Source organism: Halichoeres trimaculatus, unplaced genomic scaffold (genome assembly GCF_033239565.1).
Source record: "Halichoeres trimaculatus isolate MK-OKI-2021-1 unplaced genomic scaffold, fHalTri1.1 fHalTri1_scaffold_5, whole genome shotgun sequence".
Classification (NCBI taxonomy): domain Eukaryota; kingdom Metazoa; phylum Chordata; class Actinopteri; order Labriformes; family Labridae; genus Halichoeres; species Halichoeres trimaculatus.
Window position 1 is genome coordinate 15,250,347 of NW_027437183.1, and position 18,740 is coordinate 15,269,086.

Here is an 18,740-nt window from a genome sequence, read left to right on the forward strand (position 1 = left end):
TAAATTGACAGCAGGTCTAGACCATGTTAAACTTTGGCGCAAAAAAAACAAAAAACGGCAATTATATTTGTCAGTAGTTGGTCAGAACTATAGGACTGGTTAGTTCCTGAAAAGATGGGACACCTGGAACATTAAGGCGTGGAAAAGCTTCGTTCCTATGAAGTAATCCCATAATTTCAGAGATATCCAAACATCAATCCTTGCTATTTTTTATTCATGTATTCATCATGGAGACGTCTTGCAGGCTAGAAGTCTGGCGCCGAGCGTTCGCCCCCTCGTCCCACCTACAAGCCCCCTATCCAACAGGCCGGGCTGGGCTCCTGAAGCTACCGACAGGTTGGATATTGTAGCTGGCGATTATTAAAGTGTCGCAACCACAATGGAGACTCTATGTTCCATTGGTCACGCCTGGGGGGCTCCTCGAGGGAGAGAGAGGGGGGCTCCCATTCCACTGCGCGCGAGGAGTCTGCGTGCTGCCGCTTCTCATTCCCGTCTCCCGGGAGACCGGGGCGCGACGGGCACGTGACTGGAGTGAGGGGAGCCGGACAGAGATTTCAAACTTAACAGTCCTGTTTCCTAAAAACGCAGAATTCACGCTGTTGTTCTTAATGAAAAAGAAAACAAACGCACTACATCATGTGCTTTCTTTGCAAAACCCCAGGGGAAAAGCCCATGGAGAAAAGCCTTTGACTAAGTTTTTTATAGACCTTAAAATTGTAGATCAGGTAGCATCCGTAATGTTTACATTTCATACATGATTAAACCGCGAGAGTTACTTTGATTTTGCAGTTTAACAATCTATGATAGCCGGAAACGCATAGGTAAAACCCACAAAGATAGAGTCAGCTGAACTCATTGCAATTTTCCAATGTTTAGGACATGCTGATGCTGTTGTCCAATCTTGACTAGTATCATTCCAAAAGCATGACAACCTTTTTGATACTTTTCGTACACATTCCTTTGTATTCATCCCACCAAGTTTTGCCCATCTATTTACTTCACAGCTTGAAGTTTACATGTGTGTTCTGGACATCAAAGTGTAGGCCTGTAATGTTTAATCACGTATTTTAGGTAAAACTATCACTCAGAGAAGAGAAAAATGGAAGGATCTTTGGCTTTCTCTGTGCTGTAAAGAAGTGATGATAAACAGAATTAAAGGTAGGCCTACATGCAGACATTTTTTCAAACCGTGCTTCAACACGTATAGAAAATCAACTTCAAGCCGCTTTTTAAAAAAATATTTTAAATCATCATCATCTGGCATATTCTATGGATTACATTAATGTTCTTAGGAAGGTCCGTCATTCATATGAAGCACAAAATAAGCCAAATGAGTTACATTTAAGAGAACTGAACAGTGCCACTTGCTGGTCAAAATGGGAAACTACAATTAGGTGATCAACTGAACTTGACAACAGTTGCCCTCAGCAGTGTCTGTCCCATCTGTGTCCAACCACCCCAACTTTCAAGTCAACATTCCTCCTCCCTCCCCGCTATAGGAAAAAATGTTTTATTTTTTCAGGTTCAAGTGTTCAAACTTGTTTTTCCATTGAGACATTTTGAACAAACATGATGCCATTTTGTATTAGAATATTAAATATGGATAAAACCTGAAACCACAACTTGGGAGTATGAGCACTTACCTGGGTCAACTTAGCAGTAAGAAGAGACCTGTAGAGGTTGAGAAATCACACCAACTGGAAAATAATATCATCCTTTGAGACTGAAACAACAGTTTAAGAGAAAAAAAAGGAAAATTTTATGCATGGAAAAGACAGATGTTCATCCTCTAAAATCGTTAGAAAAATATTTCAAGTTTGTGTTACCTATATTTACCACAGGATGTCAAAATAAAACATTTCTGGAACTTATAGATGTGAAGGCTGAAAAAGAATTGCAGAAGTCAAAAGTTATTTACAACTGAAAAAATATTGAATGAAAAACTTCTGAATTTTCCTACCTTTCACAAAAGGTAGTCTGAATTTGTAAAAACAACAGATACCATCCCACTGTAGAAAACCTGTTTATTAGACAAATTATACACAGAAAGCTTTGCCACTTGTAACAGAGGCCCCAGTTTGTTCAGTTTTTGAATAATATGCAACACATACAACAAAATAGGCCTATATTAAATACTGTACATCATAAATTTTTGAAAATTATCAAGTAAATCCTGTAGTTCTATGTATGAAATTAAAAATGTTAACAGATAGCGCAAGAGCAAGTTTGTGCATGCTTTCTTTTTCATCAACTTGCTGCTTTTTGTTATTTAGCCAGCAAATCATAAAGTGAACTCAAGATGACATGAGAAAAGCAGAGTTTGTGTCGTGATGTGTTAGTGTCGACCATGGGCAGATAAAGGGAAACCAAATGCAGTAATGTGGCTGCTAAACTCAACACTTAAGCTCATCATGATATACTCTTTTCTTTTTGTTAAACAAAAATAGCATCAACATGTAAAATATACATTTTTATAATGTCTCTTTCATTTATGCTAAATAAAACCTTTTAAATGTCTGTGTCCTATTTGTCATTCAGTAGCCATACTGTAGCCTAATATAAGAAAAGAATGCCTAAGAATGCTTTGCTTCAAAACACTGTGGCTTGACTGAGTTCTCTACGCACGACATTTTGCAGTTTTAGTTCTTAAAGATAACAAACTGAAAACTTGATCTAAACAACTAACATTATCAATTATTAATACAGTGTTAGTGAAACAGATTTGGTTCCTTTTTACCCCCCAATCCACAAAATATTCCTTTCAATGCTCCTGATGGACTTTTCCCTGCACCCCGCCCCAAAATGCACCTTAATGGTCTCATTTGAATTAATTGGCACTTTAAAAAACAAGTTATATAAACAGTACCCTTAACATTACAGATATGAAATAAAAGGATATTTCAGACTCATCGCATAAAAGGCAGCCATGGGATTCAGGTGGCCGTTGTCTCTTGGTGACATTCTGGTAACACTGAAGCACAACAACCAATTTGCTGCTTTGAAATGTTTCCAGTATGTGGTGGTATTTTAGGTTAGCTGGATGTTGGGGAGGGCACAGCTAGCTAGTAGACATATAAGGCCTGCACTGAAGATGCTGTTGCAATGGCTTCTCCTCAACACAAAGTAACTCCATTTCTCCTCTTGACCCTGATTCATGACCTTCAACATGACATGACCTCCCAGGTTGAGCTTTTATCTTCAGAACACCCAGGTCATGGTAACATTAAATTAATTATTTAAAAAAAAACTAAAAGTAAAATGACTTCATGATGCAAAACCAGAGACTACAGCACTCATTAAGCAATTTTTCAAAGTTTGCTAAAAAACATAATTAAAAAAAAAAAGAAAAAAAGAAAAAAAAAAACAAGTAGACAGCTCAGAACAATGTTTTTTTGTACTTCCTGACCAAAACACATTCCACGCATTAAAATCTTTTTTTTTTTTTCCAAAAACAAAATTCAATTAAAGACATATAATAAGCATAAGCTTTTAAGTCTTTCAGCTTGTCTTTTATGTTTTTTTTCCTCCCTTGTTTTTTGTATCTTCCCTTTTTGATATCCCTCTAAGAGTCCATTTAGAGGATCTCACCTTGAGTTGAAAAGCAGAGAGCACAGTACAGGTGAGAAAAGAAAAAGGTCAGATCTACATACAATCACTTACAGGTCTGTGGGCACTGTTACAGTGCAGTGGGACTGACAAAGAGTCTTTAATGTGCAACAAACCTGCCAAAACAGTTTCAGGCTGATGCACCACAATGGCAGAAAAAAGTTTTCAGATCAACACACCAAAGTGGTGATTATACAGTGTCGTACTGTTGCACTGTCATGGTTGTTTCCAGACCAGTGCACCAGGATGGTGTCAGCGGATGTTTAGATGGAAAGTCTCGGGTCTGGTCAGGCCACAGTGTGGACACCATTTTGGAGATGTTTACACATTTAGAACCCCAGGTGATTGTGAAGAGAAAGTCAGTATGGACTCCCACATAGTGAAAAGGCAGAGTAAAATGTGGAATCTTCCAGAATTCACTGAGATGGGCCTTTGCAAAACTACAAGGGGCTTCTGAGTGTATTCCCAGGGCTACACAAACTAATAGTTATATATTTCTTCTTAAAATAACTCCCCCAGTCTTTGCTTAATAGTGTGAGCCCCTCTGAGTAGTTACATGGCTAAAGACACCATCAGTCCTCCACCAATGGCAGCCCTGGAGCTCACAGGAAGTGTTTCCTGTGGTAGGAGAAGTATAAACTCAACCCTCCAGCGCTGGGTTTAGAAAGAAATAGTCAGGTCACCCTTGATTTATGAGGCAGTCCCCATATCACACAACATAAACAATAGAAAAGATCCCCTTTCACACATATCCCCCAAAATAATCCCACAAACAATCACAAGAACAACAACAATAAAGCAAATATTCAAGCCCTGCCATCCCTCTTCCTTTTTGCACCTCACTGGCATGGTTTGCAGGGGGATAAGGAACACCCAAACAGATCTCCACCTCTTCCGTACTCTCCATGTCAAAAATGGAAACACCCAAGCAAAAACCGAAAAAACATAAAGATTCCTATGTACACGGATCTCTATCTTCTGACTTTTTAGCTCAGCTTATTTGTTCTATCATCCCACGGCTGACCCTTGCCTCCTCATCTCCACCCTTCGCTCTACCTCCTCTTCTCCCTCCTGAACCAACTGTATCCTCAGCAGCTCCTCATATAGAGGTGCCCCTGTCTGGATCGTTGCCGTATCCAAAGTTGGGTCCTGGACCTGTGGGCTGGTAGGGGATGGAGGACATTGTTTTGATGGGGCTGCGGAAGAAGCCCCCGTTGGGGGCCCTCTGCCTGAAAGGACCCACCCCGCCAGTCCGGTGGTCTTGCAGGCCGCTGCCGCTACCGAAACCAGCGGAAAACCCAGCAGCGGCTTTGGCAGAGAGGCTGCGGCTGAGGGTCTGGATCTGCTCAGGGATGAAGGTGGTGGTGGTGATGTGGGTGTTGCGGAAGTCGCTGATCTGCTCGAGTGCCTGGCGTGCAGCAGGCAGCGCATCCATGTCGAGGGGCGTTAAATCGACGGAAGAGGTGGAGAACTGCTTGTGGGGGCTTTCATCCTCGGTGCACAGGCTGTTAACCCGGCGGTGTAGGTGCTCCAGGTCGATCTCCTTATCGTCCTGCAGGTGGGGAGGGGCAAAGGAAGGAGAAGAGGAAGTGGCCATGGTAAATGGTTAAAGGAAAGAGAGGTTAATGGGAAGATAACCCGAAAATATGGTGGAATATAGGTGGAAAGGAAAAGGCGGATGATCCAGGGACAATATTCACAGATGGGATGGAAGAAAAAAGGATAATCAGGAAACAACAGAGAGATGATTATAAAGGGAGGATAGTGAGAGGAAGACGTAAGGAGAGTTGGATAAATTAAAGGAAAGGTGGGAAAGAAGTGAGGAAGGGTACGGCAAATAGAAGAGTAAGGAAATGAAGAGAACAGAGTGTGCATGCAGAGAGGATTTATTTTGAAGAACAGGAAGTGGATAAAGATGAGGTTTATTTGTATTCCGCAGCAGGGATGTCATCCATCCAACCAGAATAAATGGAAAATAAGAAAAGCAGTGAGAGCCAGAGGAGGACATCAGACAATACATATGATTAAATGATGAGGACAAGCATTTTGCCAAAAAATGTAATGCAATGGAAAATGAGATTTAGGTAATTTCCAGAGTGAAGCATTGGAGCAATAAAAATGAACAAAAAAAAGCAGTTAACAAATGTATGTGGTTACAGGTAAACATGATTATGACAGGAAGCAGGAAGGGTGAGAAGAGAGGAGGGAAAATGGAGGGAAGGATAAAGAAGCACACTCTGAGCTGTGGTCAGGATATTGAAAGAGAAACATATACACAATTCTGAAGGTCTAATAGGGAGTGGAATACACACTGAACACACCACCATCATGCTGTGTGCTCTGTGATTCCAGGGCTGTAAATCAATCTATTGTCTATACAAACAATAAAAAGTAAGACTTAAATCGAATATGATCACATTTTACTGCTGCGTTTGAATTGTGTTGTATTTAAGCCACCAAATCCACATTGAGATTGACATCTCTTTTTCAAGTGAATTTCTGGAATATTCTTACAGTTTATTCCTAATAAATGGAAACATAGGGGGCAGCTTATTCAACATAACAGCTTTAACAATCTTAACAACTCCAACTTAAGACGAGGCACACACATTTTTAACTTACACTATAACTTAACTTATGAGTAAAATGAAACTTATCACTGTAATCACATATAATAACTTATCCACATCGTCTAAAGAATGGTGACACTCAGTGGGAGGTGTTTCATGCTTTTCCTGTAGAAGGAAGGTTGGACAGTGGTGCAGAGGGTCTGAGTTTGCAATGACAGAGGTGAGGATACAGAGAAGTGAGGCCTAGGCACCAGGTGATATGAGGGTCTTTTTCTAAAACCTTTGACACACACCAAAGACAATGCGCTTTTCCATTTCTGTAAAAGGTAAGAAGAGTCACAGGGAGGTGTTGGAAAGTGCACAGTGTTTTTATGGATATATAGTTTGGGATTTGTGAAACAGGGGTTTTGTGAGGGAGGGGGTCACAATACCAGGGGGTATAAACAAACTTACTGACCGTGTCCTTTGGATCTGGGGGGTCTGGAGGGGGCTCTGGACCTACTTTGTGTAGCTCACGGGCTGAGGGGACCAACACTGGTGCCCCCTGGTTGCCATCTAAGGGAGGTACAGTGGGAGGTTGGGGAGGACGAGGGGACGCTATTGTTTGTCGTGACACTATCATACACACACTGAAGTTTGGAGGAAGGGGTTTCCAAAGGGTTGAGTTGGTGTCAGAAATATGAGAGAAGGTGAAAGAGAAGAGTGAATCACAAATGGTCAGTCTGCTGTCCGTGAAAGGAGATTTACGGGTCACTGTGAGGTACAGAGGCAGGGAGGAGGGGGTAATTTTGTGGGAGAAGAAAGGCGGGATCTGGGTGGCTTTTTCTAACGTCTTCCTTCCTTTGTAATTTCCTCACTTTTAAGGCTTATTGTAACATTACAGGAGAAAAGTCACACACTTTTAATCTATCTTAACAGACAGAAATATATCTAAAAAGTCTGAAATGTATCTAAATCTACAGCTCTGGTTTATTGTTTAATACAAAGGCTATTTTGTACAACAAAGCCAAGCTGACACCACGCTATGGTCTTCGGCTTTATTCTAAAATATAAGGTCTTACAAAAATCTCTGAGTTGCATAAAATAAACACTTAAATGCAGATGTAAACCTGCATGTATAGTTCAGCAGAGCAAGTAATTTTGACAAGCAGGTCAAAGATAGTGCTCTGGTTGCCTCTTGGTGGAGAGACATTGCCCTCTAATGGCAGAACGGCATCATTGCACACAGTCAGCTGGCAATATGCCAGTGTATATAAATGTTTTTCAAAGAGGTACTTTTGCTTCCAGCAGAGAGCTCAAGTATAACTTTGAACATCAAAGTTTGAACCCTGCTCTTGAATATCCATCTTTTTCCCTTCACACATTATAATCCATACAGCTTAACAGTTAAAACAACATCTGTCTGCAAGCATTACTAACCAATGATTCATTTTTATCCTCTATTGTATGTATAACCTTGGGGTGGGAGGTGAGGTGGTGAAGGTGGTCATTCTCATTTTGGGGGTCAGCTCAGAGGGGTTCGTGGGTTCGTAGGAGTGCTGCACAATCAGGGCACAGGGAATGTCGCAACATGCTGGGGGCTGGTAATGGGTGGCGGTGGGGGCAGTGGCGTTTCCGGTGTTGGGGTTCTGGTTCTGGGTCTGACCGCCCAGGGCAAGAGGGTGTTCGTTGGAGCTGTGAGGGCACGGATCGGCAGCTTGCCTGGCAGATGGGCCATCTGCCTGTGTCTGGTGTGAGTGTGTGATGTGCAGGTGTGTGTGTGTGTGCAGAGGGGACAGGAGGAGAGAGACAGAGAGAGTGTGATGGGAGGGAGGTGTGGAGTAATTCATAGCAATGTGTGTTTTGTGTTTGTGTGCATGCAAGTTGAGTGGGAAGATAAAAACAAGCCCAAATAAAAAAAGTAAATAAATAAAAAAGCCAAATACAGGCAGACACCCAGGCAGACAAACAGCAGACAGAGGAGGGATGAGTGACAGACAAGATCAGGCAGATGGGAGGATGGGTGAGCGGAGGAGAGAGAAGTCAATTGGAGAGACAGATGGGTGGGGGGTGAGCGAGAAGAAAGACATGGCAGTCAGTCAGCACACACAGTTAAGCAGGTCGTTCTGTGTTGTGTCCTCAGAGAGACATTCACACAGTCATTATATACCTGGAAAGGGGAGATGTTTAAATGGCATTTTGTATTGCTCTCTCCCTCTCTCCCCCTCGCCCGCTACACCCCTCAACACAGAGTACTTATCTACAGAAACAAAACAAAAAGGCAATATGAGAGCTTTGAGCCACAGGGACACAGATCATTATATAGAGTTAGAGTGAGTAGAGCAGCAATTCCCATCCAAACCACAAACTTTAAAAGGAAAGGGTCAGCTGTTTTAGGTGTACCAAACAAAAACGATACACAAGGAACAACTGCTCTTCTCAATCTAAACCTACATAGATTATGTGAAATATCAGACATGGTCAAAACCACAGATGCTATCATTTTGGAAGAGTTCTGACAGTGACAACGGAGTCTACGTTCCAGTATTAGCATTGGTAGCATTTCTGAATTTTAAAGTTGCTGTTGATTGCAATGACAGAACTCTTTCATGCAAACCTCCGGTGGAACATACAAAAGACCGAAGAGAGTAAAGCAATGCAGAAACCATGTTGTGACAGAAACAGTCCTTGGGAACTTGTCTGCAAAACCTGGATTTTGAAAATTTTGATTCATACTTTGATTTTAAATGTACCAGGGCACCAACCCAGAATGAGTTTGGATGCTGTTAGTGCAGTCGGGGTTGTAATACATGGAAGTCAACTTCTGTTCAAAAATATTGGTAGAATGCATGTTTCTGTATAACTAAAAGAAACACATCCAGGAAATAAGAACTGTAGTGCACTGCTGTTCATTATTTATCTTCTGTTTGAAGTAACAAGAATCCCAAGAGAGAAGGGATGACTTGCAGGTAGACTGTTATACAACCTTCTTTATACTTTGGGTGCATGTCCTCGTCAAATGTGCTCCATCACATTATACTCTTCATCATTTGTGACCCACTTTAGTCAGCTCTGTCAGAATGTGTGTATTTGTGTTTGTGAGAGAGTAAGCTTGGTATAAAAATCTTAGAAGCAAACTGTTTACATCGAGCAGCAGCGAGCTCACAGACAACAATGTCAGCCATTCCACAACACACAACACAGAGCCAGAGCACAAACAGACACATAGCTCACAGTCAAGAGCAGTTATCAAAGCATCACAGCATACAGTATGAATGTAAAGGCGTGTGCAGACATGTACAGTATGTGGTTATGCATGTTTTAGTACGTATAAGAAACACAGAGACACAAACACAGTCGAGAAGTATTGGACTTTGAAGAGTGGGTTGGGTTGTCAAGTATGCAGGAAGCTTGTGTGGTGGTTTTGGCCATTCAGTCTGATGAATGAATGAATTATCTAAGGGTTGCTCATCTGAAGTCCATCAAGTTTGTATGAGTCATTGAGAGTGAGGTTAAGGAGGAACATCAACTGAAAACCACCAGGGCTCATGAATCATGTCTCAAACAAAGTGAACAAATGTATATCTTGTTTAAATGGGTTTCATGGTATGGTATATGTAACACAAAGTTCAAGCATTCGTTATATTGAAACAAGCTGTATAAGATGGAGGAGGCAGGCTACAGTAGATATAAGGGGATGATGACATGTCTGCATGCATGTGAGGGTGTGAACTTATAAGTGTGTGGTGCTGTAAGAGTGGGGGGAAGTGTTTTGTGCTTTCTAAATAAGGGTGGGCCTTATGTTCATGTCACAGGATATATAATCCACATCACTTTTCATAACCATAAGTCAAAGATGCTTCCGAAAAGATAATCTCAAGGATTACACTGCATTAAAGGATCAGATCAAAGTGAGATTTAGATCATATCCCATGCAAATGTTCTTAGAAACACCATAGTATGAGAGATTTTCACAGGCTGGTTGAAAGAGTCTGTAATACCAACACACATTAATGGTGGAGGAACTTTGTGAATCACTGTGTGGTTGGTATTAGTTTTATATTCTTCACACGCTAACTTTGGATATGTCTTACTGAACAGTAACTCACTGCGTCGGAGTCGAGGCATTTGAAGCAGAGACTTCAAGCCAAGTCTGCACTCTGAATTCATACTCCCTGTGCCAGTCTGTTTTATGAAGCCAAAGTTTCTCAGCCCACTCATAAAAAACGGGTCACAAGGCTTCCCTGTTTTATGTGGAACTTGAAAAAACACGCAGGCAGCTGTTCGTCCTTTGCTTGATGAGATGCTCTCAAGTTGTGTTAACATTCAGCGTGACAGCGAGATGGAAAAAAGGAGTTCTTCATTTAAACCGACGTAGAGCGAGGCATCTACTGGAGTTAATTACAAGCTTTATGGTTTGCTTCACTTTATTAATTCAACTTAAGGAAGTTGGGTGACATTAAACACCCCAGACTTACTCCATTGGCCATGACTAAGGCCAAATTGCACTGAGTTTTCCCCAGTCTATAAAGTGCAACATATGCAATTTATCTCATTAGCCGCTTTGAAGTTGACTTAAATTTGTCTCCTCCGTTGAGTCAGGACATGCTGCAATGGTCCCAGCTTGACTCTGCTGCTCTCGTCTTAGCAGCCAACTTTGCAGCTGGTCGCCCATTTGGAAAAATTCTGCACAGATGGTGAAATGAGATCGGAGTGTGGTATTCCTGATTTTTCTTCATAGATTGAGATAGGGATATTTCTGGGAGAAACGGGGCATAAAAACCACATATAAAACTTTGATTGACATGGGATCTGGCTTTAACTTGTAGCAACACTAAAGCAAAGTAATGAGTCTGAAGGCTGTAAAGGAAATCATCTTCATCTCACTTGAAAGCAGAGTGAAGATGTTTCCATCAAAGATCAGTTAGACAGTGTTTAAACAGGGATAACTATGCACAGAACATCTCCCTTCCTCCTTGTTTCAATGTGAAAAAAATATGACAGTTTCTGTGTAGAGAGAGATTGAAAATAGAGAGCTTCTGAGATACAAGTTTAAATCCTGCCTACATTCTCACCCCCACACAACTTGAAACTCGCTGAGTGAGGTGGGCGTGCTTGTCGGACTGCTGGTTCCACAAAGTTACATAAACTGTCGGATACAACCTCCACAGTAGGGAAGGAGTAGGTGCACCGGGGGTGATTTTTGACTGATGATCCGACTACTCTTTGACTGAAGCTTACCGACCCTTTGAGGTTCAGTGGCCACTCAGAGCAAACCTTGACCAATACCAATGGCAATCAATAAGCCTTTCATTAGACGTCTGGGGTCAACTATCAAAAACAAGCACGGCTGACTGAGCCGACTGCATCTTCACCATGGAAGCACTGAAGGGCTGTTAGTTTGTACTAAACTTGGATATCCTGCTGATTTTGCTTCACAAAGAAACAAAACAAACTCAAACTATCACTTCAGTTTTGCTTTATAAAGAAAAGATGGACTCACACATTTTTATTATGAACTGGACTGCTATGAAACCACCAATCATCTTTTCCACCAAACACTGAGCTCTTAATACCTGGACCTTGAATGGGATCTACAAGCAGAATCAAAGACTATCAGCGTTTATATCCCTGCTGTCCATCCTCTTCTCTATTGCGTTTTACACTCCTGCGCTCAGTCAGGGGCTGATTCCATCCGCTGCTCTTTGCAGCTAATGAAGATGGCAGTAGGGGGGCGTGTGTGTTTATGTGTGTTGCAGCTGAATCACACTGTGCTTAACATGACTTTGGGTTGAGCTGAAGGTTTGGTGTCTTTGTGGCTGCTCGGTCGTGAACATGACTACTGTTCTGAATGACAGATTAAAGCTGGTAACTGAGCAGGGGGCTGGAGGTGGGAGGTACATGGTGTGTGTGCTGGCATGTGTGCCGAAGTGATGCCTGATCAAAAACAAAGGAAACAAAAGGGTGATGGCAGGCAGTTGGATGCTAATGTGTTGCTTTATATTATCAAGGGCTGGAGATTTTATATCTTAGTAGTTACTAAGACATATCAGATTTTCATTTCACAATTATTTCCAAAAAACTCATGATATGGATCGTATGGCTTTATTTAAGGTAAAACTAGAATCAGAATTGCCACTAGTCAAAATAGAAGAGAATTAGGACAAAAGTGTAGTGGCATGTGCTTCACAAACTTTAATACTGACTTAAACATCATCAATTTGTAATGATCGTTCTCTTTCAACATTATTTTTTATCCAAATCACCAGCCAGATGACAGATTCTTCTCATGCAAAGAAAAAAATCCACTGTCTTCTTCTGCACAGGATTGAGCATTACATTTTTTTCCCTATTCTCCACATGAGTGTGAAAATTTTGTTGGGCTAGAGCACCTCACTTTTATCTGTCATCTCCTCCAACAAGATTTAGAATGTGGAACAAGCCACTAACAGTCGTTAAGGCGAGTTCGTAAACTAGCTGGTCACCTAGATCTTTGATTCTGCTGCACCTGTTCATTGTTATCTATTTGGTGAGTGGCAAACAGCATAAAAAACATACTACTGTGATTCAATAAGTTTGACATGATTGTTGTGTGCAAGATTTAAAAACAATATAAAAGTTGTTTTTCTTTTTTTTTTTTCAAAAGTTATTGTTATTACATAATGACAACAGCCTACAAGTGAACATTTCAAGACTAAAGAATTCTTATTGATGAAAAAAACATGCAGAGATTGTTGACATTTTTTTTTGCTGGTTTTGAGTAACATTACTCTCTTTACAAGCACTGGAGAACTGTTTTATTTATCATGTAATTTGATGACTTACGAAAAATGTCAATTTTTGTTGGACTACAACTTTAAGGATGCACTGAAATCAAGAGTTATCCATAATTTGGCATTAGGAGCATGGCTGATTTGACAGGTAGGAGTCTGTTCAAACTGCCAGGTAGCAAAGTTATAGACTTAATTCCATCCCTTCACTGCTTTTGGCATCGAATGGAATTCATTTGAACTCAGAGTTTGAAATATGGCAATGGGAATGTTTGTGATCAGTGACATCTTTTGATAAAACCAATGGGTGTCAACACTGAGTCTAGGTCCACATTTTAAACAGTCTATGACTGAATAATACTAAGTTGTATCAAATACAACAGTGAGGGCAGTACTGGAGGCCAGTAACAATGTTGTATTGTTACATTGTATAGTCTTGTCGAATCACATGCCATCACATTGAAATAAAACCATAATAATCTATCCTTGTGGCAACTTTTTTTTTAAAGTGGGGCAATGTGGTTTCACTTCACTTGGCTTGAAATTCACTGACTGCTTTTTTATTATGAGAACCATGGACAGCAAATTCCCACAGAGGTATTCAATGTCTGTTTTGATAGAAACTTTAGGATCTTAACATGATCGGTGGTAGCATATAAATATAAATTCAACTTTGTTTACCCAAGAACTCAAATGGTGTAGTATAAAGTTATTGCAGTATAAAGGAAGCTAAATTAGGCTTAAGAATTTGAACTGCCTTTAAACGGCTGCTGAGCATTTTGCTTTAGCACATGGGAAATTGACTGAGATGGGATGAGTCTTTCAGTGACTTAATAGCTCCTGCTTGCGTATTCAGAGAAATCCCCTCATATCATCAGATGTTTTTTCCTTAAATGAACTCATCTTGTGAAGAGGAAAGGGGAATCTACATAGTGTTAGTCTAATCAAACAAGGAAACAAATCAATGAGCCAGAGGCCCTAATAAAAGGTGATAAAGAGAACAAATCATTTGGCTGTGTTGATCAGTTGGAGCAGATGCAGGTGGTGTATTTGGCCTGCAGTGAACAAAGCTGAGTGAAACTGCAAGTTGTTTAAATGAGGTTGTGAGCAGTTTGTCATCACAGACGATAAAGCATATTAGAAAGTGAATTCACAGACCACCTTATGACTGCAATAACACACTCATTTCAACTTGTTGTGGGATTCATTCATACGTCTCAATCTTTGTGTCAAACTGCATTACAGCCACTCAGTTGGCTTCATTACGATCGCTCAGAACCAGTAAATAATAACCTCCAAAAGTGAAAAATTATAGTGATGTAGAGGTGCAGTAATGTGTAACGACACAGGGATGTTTGACCAGGAGCTGCTCATTTAATCATTTGGAACCAGTAGTTCACAGAGATTTAATTTAGAAACTTTTCTCTAAATTACTTTCCAGATGATTGGTGTTATCGGCCCTTTTATCATGAAAAGTAACCTGATCTGACACTAAATCATCCTGGGCATAGTCGCAATTTCCATTTCCATCTTTTTGTCATCTTTTCTAATTTATTCTTGGTGGAACTTTAAATTAGCATGACACCAACGATTAAGGAGATGGAACAGGCTTCTATAGCTGGGTTTTGGTAGTTGGAGTCATGCAGAGATGTTCACTCAGACAGCAAGACTTTACCTCCATTAAAGCTCAGGTAGGTATCAAGGCATCCCTCTTAATGATGGATCACTAAAACATCTATCCCTGATTGAAAGTACACTGTTTTACATTTCTAAGCACTCGAAGATGAAAGATCAGTCATAATCCATAAGCAAACCTTATCCTGGGTTCATCAAGCCCCCTCTGGAAGGGAAAAGGCAATTTCTTGAAGCTGAAGTAATTTACCTGATGGCAAAAACATTTTCTGCTAAAATTAATCTGTGCTGCTTCATGCCTCAGTTTAATTTGTTACCAACACATAAATAATTGACTCTAAACCAAAAGAGAAAATATTATTTCACACGTAATTACATTTCTCTCAGTTCATCAGTGGCATGTTTTGCATACCAAATTTTCTACACTTTGCCCCAATTTCACAGTTTGGATTAAAGTTATTGAGTTGAACACTTGCTCCCTCTGTGTTTTGGTAAACATAGCAGTGGGCATGGGAGGTGGTAGTGGGAGATGATTTGGAAGTTAAATTCTTGTCTGATCCTTTTGGGATGAAACAGCCACTGGAATAGAGATGTTAGATGAAAGGCTGTTACTCTGTTTTAGAGGCTTGGACTTTTTGTAATTAAAATGCATTCATAAAAAAGCAAACACACATGCTGTCATTCAGAGTTTCCTTTGAAGATGTTACCTTTCTTCTTTACGGAGGAGAGAACAGAACAGTCAGCAGGGTTTCTACTAAAAAGAGGATGTTGCCAGAGTCACTTTGATTGCCTCAAACGATATCCCTGCTGAGGTGATCAACCGCACAAAGGCTGATTGGATATTTCACAGGAGGCTGATGCTAATTTGTGAGGTGGGGTGTTGCCGCTCTTTTGGAGAGAATGCTGGTATAAATATATTCACGTCTAATACTGTGAGTCAGTGTTTGGTCAAGGTATGCTGTAGCTCTTCCAACAGACCCTCGGGCTGTTTTTGCATTTTGATTTGAAGGTGCTACAGTCCTCTTTCCTCCACTACAGAAAAATAGGTGTTGGATTACCCTGTTGACACTGGGACTTTTGCCTGTTTTTAAATTAGAAGAATAAAAAAAACAAATTCAATAGAGCAGTTACTAATAGCAGTCTATAACGCTCCGTATATGAGTGCACAATGTGAGAATGCCCATCATGAAGCTTACAGCAAAGTTTAGGTTGGATATTCACTGTCAGTTCTTTAGATCTGCTGATGGTTTATATGTGAATATGTAGGAATTCTCTGAATGTCTCATAATTGAACAGTATACAAAGATTTATGTTTAATAACCTGACGTGGCGTGGTCCCACACAGTATATGAGAACACTGTTTGACTTTCCTTCACACTCACACATTTGTCTGTGAGGAAACACCGAAGTATCAGTGCCAGCTATATCACAGGAGATTTAATATAGCACCTCTGGGAATCTTTTGACACAATATGCGAAGGCTTAGTAACAAAAACATCCTGTGCTATTAAGTTGTGTAGTACTGCTGATGTTGCTTGTGTGCAAATTAAGTTCAGAGGAAGCGGCATTGTGAGCACGGAAGGTTTTCTAAGGTATCAGACGCTGGCAGTGTCACTGTTGTTCAGAGACTCTGCTCACGTCTCTCTCTCCAAAGCATTCTGACTAGACTTTGGAGGAACAAGTCTGCACCCGCTTCCCCTTGGCTAGACCTGAAACTAAACCCATCATCCATCCTGGCATCAGTGTTTCACCATTGTTTATCCCTTTCCTTCTATCTTTCTTTCTTGGATCTGTTGTGAGCCCTGTACCTCTCTGTACCTCCCGCTAGTCACTCATCCCTCCTCATACCTCCTTGGAGGGGACCCTGGATCCCTTCCTTCTCGACCACCAGCTTTCCACCATGGCAATGAGGCAGGCGAGCACCACCCCGGCTGCAAGGACACAGAAAACGCCTGCGAAGCTGTGGATGTCCAGGGCGTTGCCTCGTTGTCTTGTCTGAACTGAGCTGTAGAGATCACAGGGGCTGTCCTTTGGCCACCACTTTAATTTCAGTATGTCCATGTCCCCGTTCTGCTGGAGCTCCAGGATTCTGGGAAAGAGGCAGGAAACACAGATATGTGAGCAGAAAGTTACAAATGATCAGTAGTATCAGAGTTTTTGGCTTGTTCTTCTATTACTTTAGGTTAGAAGTAAGAAAAAACAATCTGTTGCACGAATATCAATGAATGAGAAAATAGCACTTTTTAGAAGAGAAAGGCAACTTGATCAGTAACCCGCAGAGTTTAGGGGTTTAATAATTGATGTCTGAGCGCTTTTGCAATGATCAGAGAGTCAAAACCCACCAAAACAACTGTGAAGAATCATGTGCATAAAACCTGAGAGGACTGCAGCTTTTTGCTGCAGTTGCTATGCCCCCTCTTTCCCATTTGAGGGCAGTGTTTGCCAGAGAAACTCCTCCCTGATGCCTGACAACCATATTGGGCTGTCAAACTCATTATGGGTAACATTAATATGTTTTGCAGCATAGCGCAAGTACACTGCCACAATGTCATTATGCAGCCTAGCTTTAGAGTCCCACGATTGATGGCTTCAGAGAGGATACAGCTCAGAGGTTGATGGGGTCCCTCTGTTAGCCTTCAGCTTATTATTTAACTGGGTCGTTCGTTTTGGTTTGGAGGAGGGCTGCACACACGCAGACAGACAGGCATACAGAAGGGTGCTGTTAGCACCCGGCTTGATATTTAACAGGCGGTGTGGAAGGGAGGAGAAAGGGCACGGGGGAAGAAAAGACAAGGGGAGACAGCCTTAAAGAAAAGTGTGTGTCTGTATTTTTATACTTAAACCTCCCTTCCAGGCGAAGGTTGAAGATAGTAGAAAAAACACATCAGACTGACATAATTTGACTGCATGCATGTCCAAGCAAACATAACCAAGATTTGTATGTCTATACGTAGAGACAGATGTTTGCAATTATGCGCAGAGCTTCCTGGGGCCAATGCCTCACTGCAATTTCAATGACAGCATGCTGACATGAATGACAGTGCCCATCCCTCATCTTCAGTTTTGCTCATGCGGAATCTGCAAAATGGACCGAAATCAATCAAGAAATGCAAATGAGCCGAGTAGACGGTTTACATAATTAATCTGATCCACAATAGCCAGAAAAACATGGCTCATTTTGATGTAGATCAAGCAAACAAGCTTAACACGTTGCTGTACAAGAACGCTACTTTTATTTAGGGAGCATTTCTGAACACTTTCTGTTGGGGCTTTGGAGACTGCAGGGTTCAAACGCCTGTTTTATTGGAAAGACTCGGACAGAATGGAAACGATCACAAGGAAAGAGAGACAGAAAAACTAATTTGAACAGCAAATCCACAAACAGTCGTTCTAATAAGACTCCATGTCCACTAACTGTGGGCTTGATTGTGGGATTGTCTGGCTCAGATCAGTGCAGATTATCGCCAAGATTAGATAAGACTTTGTGTGGATGATACACAATATTGACAGAAAACAAATGAAATCAAACTGATTTACAACATTGCTGGAATAAAGGCAGCGCTGGCCTAGTTGTATGCCCTGGTTATTTATTTTTTTTCCACTGGCATGAAGCAGACGTAGTCAGAACATGAAGAAATCCCTCCTCACACACCAATGCTGCTTCTATGTCTTTGTAGTAGAGCTGTGGGCACTGCTCCATTTTCTTTCAAACAAGTTACTTTTTGGACTGTGTTATTATACCGTCTGTCACTGCTGCCCCACAAATCGCTTCATGCTTGACCACCCTTAGCACCTTTTCCTGAGCAACATTAGATTGCTGATTGCTGGAGGAGAAAAGACACTAACTACCTGTTAACACACTGTTGCATGCAGCACACACTTGCTCTGATCTGAACCTGTGTTTAATTGAGACCAAAACAGCTCACTTTCTGAAGATGCTGTCACAGAAAAATTAAAGTTAAAACAAGCTTTTCTCCCTCCCAGAGAAGTGTGGTGCCTTTCATACAGAGCTGACCTTTTTCTCTGTCACTTTGACAACAGATGCTCCACACGCACACATTCACAATCACAAACAAGCCGGCAGCCTGGCAGGCGGCTTCAGAGAAAGACATATTACATGAAGGCTAATGAGATGGGAATAAGCTTCCCCACCTTTCAAAGACGCCAAACCATGTTTTGTCAA

At 41.2% G+C, this 18,740-nt stretch overlaps 1 protein-coding gene across 3 annotated transcripts in view; it reads right to left on the reverse strand.

Moving 5' to 3' along the window:
- Nucleotides 1-2,023: 2,023 nt before the first annotated feature.
- Nucleotides 2,024-18,740, reverse strand: part of grid2 (glutamate receptor, ionotropic, delta 2) — a 534,507-nt gene continuing 517,790 nt past the window's right edge. Inside the window, exons 15-17 of one of the 3 annotated variants that reach the window (XM_074669718.1) lie at nt 16,406-16,646; nt 7,632-7,903; nt 4,910-5,158 (exon numbers count right to left, since the gene is read on the reverse strand). In XM_074669718.1, the coding sequence (XP_074525819.1) occupies nt 5,053-5,158; nt 7,632-7,903; nt 16,406-16,646 (619 nt within the window). In that variant the 3' untranslated portion in view covers nt 4,910-5,052. Of the gene's footprint in view, nt 5,159-7,595; nt 7,904-16,405; nt 16,647-18,740 lie in introns of all 3 variants that reach the window. The other 2 variants (XM_074669719.1, XM_074669717.1) reach the window with 2 other exon arrangements.